Here is a 4,982-nt window from a genome sequence, read left to right as displayed (position 1 = left end):
TGCCCAATAAGCCTTATGCTTTATTTCAACCGGTAAGTGACAATTTTTTCCATAGACTAGCCTATATGGTGTAGTACCAATAGGTGTCTTAAAAGCTGTTCGGAAGGCCCAAAGTGCATCATCTAATTTATCCGACCATTCCTTTCGATTGCCACCCACCGATCTCTCCAAAATCCTTTTTAACGCCCTATTTGTCACTTCAATTTGCCCACTAGTTTGTGGGTGATAGGAAGTTGAGAACCTATGGTGTACCCCATACTTTTTCAATACTTTGGCTAACTGATCATTTGCAAAGTGAGTGCCACGGTCACTAATAAGAGTTTAGGACCTCCAAATCTTGAGAATAACTTCCTTAGAAATTGCTCCACCACCCGAGCATCATTAGTAGGTAATGCTTGTGCCTCCGCCCACTTAGACACATAGTCAACCACGACTAAGATATATTTATTCCCTTTGGACATGGGAAAAGGTTCCATAAAGTCAATCCCCCACAGATCGAATATTTCACACACTTAACTACTATGTTGGGGATTTCATTTCGGGATGATGTATTCCCCGCTCTTTGGCATGAATCACATTCCTTGACATATTGATCGACATCTAAAAATTGTGGGCCAATAAAACCCAATATCAAAAAATCTTCCTAGCCGTGTAGTGTGCTCCATGATGTCCACCGGCGGGCCCGCTATGACAATGTGCCAAGATTTCCCGACTTTCTTTCCCGAATACACATCTTATTATCATTCCGTCTGCACAGCATCGGAAAAGATATGGCTCGTCCCAAAAGTAATATTTGATTCCGAAAAGAATTTCTTCTTTTGTTGGCGGGTTAAATCTTTTGGAATGTAATTGGTTGCTAAATAGTTAGCTATATCCGCAAACCATGGCATTTCTCCGGTCACTACTAAAAGATATTCATCGAGAAAATCGTCTCCAATTTTGTCTTCGTCTAACTTCTCCAAAAGCGGGTTCTCTAGTCTTGATAAGTGGTCGGCAGCTACATTTTCCATCCCCTTTTTATCACGTACTTCAATGTCAAGTTCTTGTAAAAGGAGGACCCATCGTATCAATCTAGGCGCAACATCCTGTTTAGCAAATAAATACTTTAACGCGAAATGGTCGGTGAAAACGATCGTCTTGGATAAGACTAAGTACGGCCGAAACTTGTCAAAAGCGTATATAACTGCTAATAGCTCCTTCTCGGTAGTAGTGTAGTTCTCTTGGGTCGGATTCAATGTCTTACTCGCATAATAAATTGGTTGAAAATGTTTATCAACCCTTTGCCCTAAAACAACACCCGCAGCATAATCACTCGCATCACAACATAAGCTCAAAAGGAAGATTCCAATTTGGTGCTATCATGATAGGAGTAGTGGTTAATCTTTCCTTTAACAAATGAAATGCTTCATTACATTGCTTGGAAAAATCAAATGGTGCATCCTTCAAGAGTAATTGAGTCAAAGGCCTAATAATCTTCGAAAAATCTTTAATGAAGTGACGATAAAATCCCGCGTGGCCAAGAAAACTCCTTACCCCTTTTACATTAGTCGGAGGGGGTAGCTTAGCTATTGTGTCCACTTTTGCTCTATCCACTTCTATCCCTTTCCTTGAAACTTTGTGACCCAATACAATTCCTTCTTTCACCATGAAATGGCATTTTTCCCAATTGAGTGCAAGGTTCGTCTTCTCCCATCTATCTAAGATAAGAAATCTTCAAAAGATGACCCGAAAACCGAAAAATCATCCATAAAAGACCTCCATAAACTTCTCGATCATATCATGAAAAATGGCCATCATGCACCTTTGGAAAGTAGCTGGTGCATTTCATAACCCGAAAGGCATGCGTCTATATGCAAATGTTCCACTTGGGCATGTAAAAGTGGTCTTCTCTTGGTCTTGCGGGTCGATTGGAATTTGAAAATACCCCGAAAACCCATCAAGAAAACAATAATATAAATGGTCGGAGAGTCTTTCGAGCATTTGGTCGATAAATGGTAAAGGAAAGTGATCTTTGCATGTGGCATCATTCAGCTTCCTATAATCTACGCAAACTCACTACCCGGTCACCGTTCTTGCTGGAATTAATTCGTTATTCTCATTGATCACCACCGTCATGCCTCCTTTTTTTGGTACCACTTGCACTGGGCTCACCCACGGGCTATCAGAAATTGAGTAAATAATTTCCGCAGCGAGTAGTTTAACCACCTCCTTTTTTACAACTTCTTGCATATTCGGGTTAAGTCTTCTTTGGCGTTGAACTACCGGTTTAGCCCCATCTTCTAAATTAATCTTATGAGAACAATAGGCTGGACTAATTCCTTTGATGTCGGTTATCTTCCATGCTATAGCTCCTTGCCTATTTTTTAACACACCAACAAGACTTTCTTTCTCATGTTTGGCCAAATCAGCGGCTATTATTACAGGTTTTTGTTGAACGTCTTCAAGAAATGCGTACTCCAAGTGATCAGGTAGTGCTTTAAGTTCAATTTTCGTTTTCTGCATAGTGAACACGTCGAGTCCAGTGATGGGACTCGTCGAGTCCTTCGTAAAATCTACGACTGATCGAGTTTCTTCAAACAGACTCGTCGATTCGGTCGAGGCTACTCGACGAGTCGGGTGTTTTGCACTTCTAATTAGACCATTATACTCAGCTTCCTCGAACAGTCTTTCTATTTCCAGCAGGTCTCTTTCTGCATCAAATTCTTCTTCATGTGTGACGGTGGACTTGTTTGGCTCATCTTCGTTCCATTCCTCCATTAATTCTTCCAACATGTCAATGGAAAATGTTGTGTCATCACTGTTCCTCGGATGTTTCATTGCTTGATCAATCCCAAAAGTAACCGATTCGTCTCATACCCGAATAGTAAGTTTGGAATCTCGCATGTCAACTATAGCACTTACGGTGTTAAGAAAAGGTCTTCCAAGTATGATTGGGAGTTGAGGATCCGCTTCCATGTCTAACACTATAAAATCCGTAGGAAATACGAACTTATCAACTTTCACCAATAGATCTTCACATATTCCTCTCGGGAATGTGACTGTTTTGTTAGCTTGGTGAATCGCCATTCGAATGGGACTTGGCTTTGGAAGATCTAACTTCTTGAAAAATGGGTAAGGCATGAGATTTACACTTGCCTCTGAATCAGCCAATGCATAAATGGTAGCTATGTTTCCAAATTGGCAAGGCAATGCTAAGCTTCCTGGATCTCCCTTTTTCTTAGGTAATTTGTTCAACATGGCAGCTGAACAATTCTCATTGAGGACCACTTTCTTCACCTCTTCCATCTTCTTTCTATTCGTTAAAAGCTCCTTTAGGATTTTTGCACATTTCGACATTTGTGCAACCACCTCTGTGAATGGCATATTAATTTGAAGAGCCTTTATATGTTCCAGAAACTTCTGGTAGTCAACTTCATTCTTTTCTTGTCTAGCTCTAGCAGGAAATGGAAGTGGAGGCTGATATGGATTGACAGGAGGCTGATTTTTCTGTTCAGCTAGGGAACTCGTCAACTCGGCGAATCGTGTCGGGAAATTTTGATTTCTCAGGTTCCACTTCTTCCTCTTACACCACCTTGGGGTCTTCTTGATGAATTGGGGCCAGAGGAGTTATAATCTTCCCACTCCTAGTTGTTATGATATTTATATGTGCACCTTTTGGATTACTCTCGGTATTACTAGGGAGTCCACTCGGTCTTCTCTCATTTACTTGTTGAGCAAGCTGGCCCAGCTGGTTTTCTATGTTGAGGATAGATGCTTGCTGATTTCTAAGCAGGGCTTGTTGATCTTTCATCATAACTTGGTTTTCTCTCAACATAGTTTTTTGATCTTTGAGTGTAGCATCGGTATCATTATGTCTTTTCTCGGATGCAGCCACGAATCTTGTAAGCATGTCTTCCAAATCTGATTTCTTTTCATGTACCGGTTCCTCCTTTTGATAAAAGCCTCTATCTTTTTGCTTGTATTTCTTCTCCCTTGTCTTCTTATATTCCTCATATGGTAGCCATTCCTTCTTGGGTTTTCGCTAGTTATCATCATACCTATCTCCACTTGAATAGCACACTTGTACCTTCCGGTTCCCATTCTCATCAAGGTCACAATCTTTTGTAAGGTGAAGCCATCTACAGTTTTCACACCCCACTCTACTAGCATGGATAGATTGGTCCATCTTAGTCATTCTTTGGTCCATGCTTTCCAACTTTGCCATCATTGTTGCCATGTCATCGGTAATGGAGTTCACCGCCCCTCGAGCAAAGTCATTCCTTGGGTTGTGGTATTCCCTAGAGTTCTTAGAGAATTCTTCTATTAGTTCTTTGTTCACCGGGGGTGGCTTCTTTGTGAGAGGTCCTTGTGAATCAAGGAGTTTCCTTGTGGTCACATTCACTCCATCATAGAAAATGGAGACTTCTTGTTGGCTATTAAGATCATGATGTGGGCAATTCCTTAGTAGACCTTTGTATCTCTCCCATGCCTCGTATAAGGATTCTCCAACTTGTTGTTCAAAGTTGGCAATGGATTTCTTCAATTTGGCTATCTTTGAGGGAGGACAAAATTGATCAATGAATTCTTCCTTCATTTTAGCCCATGTAGTGATAGATCCTGGAGGTAGTGATTTGAGCCAATCCTTTGCAGCACCCTTGAATGTAAGTGGAAGCATACGGAGCAACATGGTTTCACGAGGCACATTTGGAACTTTAAAATAATCAGCTACATCGTTGACCTCATCCAAATGTTTGTAGGCATCTTTGTGATCTTTTTCGTAGAAGGTGATTTCCTTGAGTTGAGCAAGTATGTGGCCCTTTAGTTTGAAAGTGGCAGTAGCGGGAATGACGGGTTGCACAAGTGTGTGGCCCTTTAGTTCGAAAGTGGAAGTAGGGTGATTCACTTACTATTGTATAACTCATTATCTTAATGCAAAGTATCACTTTGAGTTGTCACGTGTTCAGAAAATCTAAACCCTAATCATGGTAAGTGATGGAGCTACT

General features: G+C 40.9%; 1 protein-coding gene and 1 non-coding gene across 2 annotated transcripts; one reads left to right on the top strand and one right to left on the bottom strand.

Moving 5' to 3' along the window:
• Positions 1-2,850: 2,850 nt before the first annotated feature.
• Positions 2,851-4,666, bottom strand: LOC145059613 (uncharacterized). The gene is made up of 3 exons (XM_079007435.1): positions 4,067-4,666; positions 3,572-4,021; positions 2,851-3,456 (listed from the first exon to the last, which is right to left on the bottom strand). The coding sequence occupies exons 1-3, from the start codon at positions 4,664-4,666 to the stop codon at positions 2,851-2,853; spliced, it is 1,656 nt and encodes a 551-aa protein (XP_078863561.1).
• Positions 4,419-4,525, top strand: LOC145060778 (small nucleolar RNA R71). The gene has a single exon (XR_013686962.1). It is a non-coding gene; the product is annotated as a small nucleolar RNA R71 (small nucleolar RNA).
• Positions 4,667-4,982: the final 316 nt, after the last annotated feature.

This window comes from Lactuca serriola, chromosome 6, assembly GCF_051521515.1.
Source record: "Lactuca serriola cultivar US96UC23 chromosome 6, Lser_US96UC23_V15, whole genome shotgun sequence".
Classification (NCBI taxonomy): Eukaryota; Viridiplantae; Streptophyta; class Magnoliopsida; order Asterales; family Asteraceae; genus Lactuca; species Lactuca serriola.
Note: the sequence above shows the minus strand (reverse complement) of the source record. Positions and strands in the feature narration are given on the sequence as shown.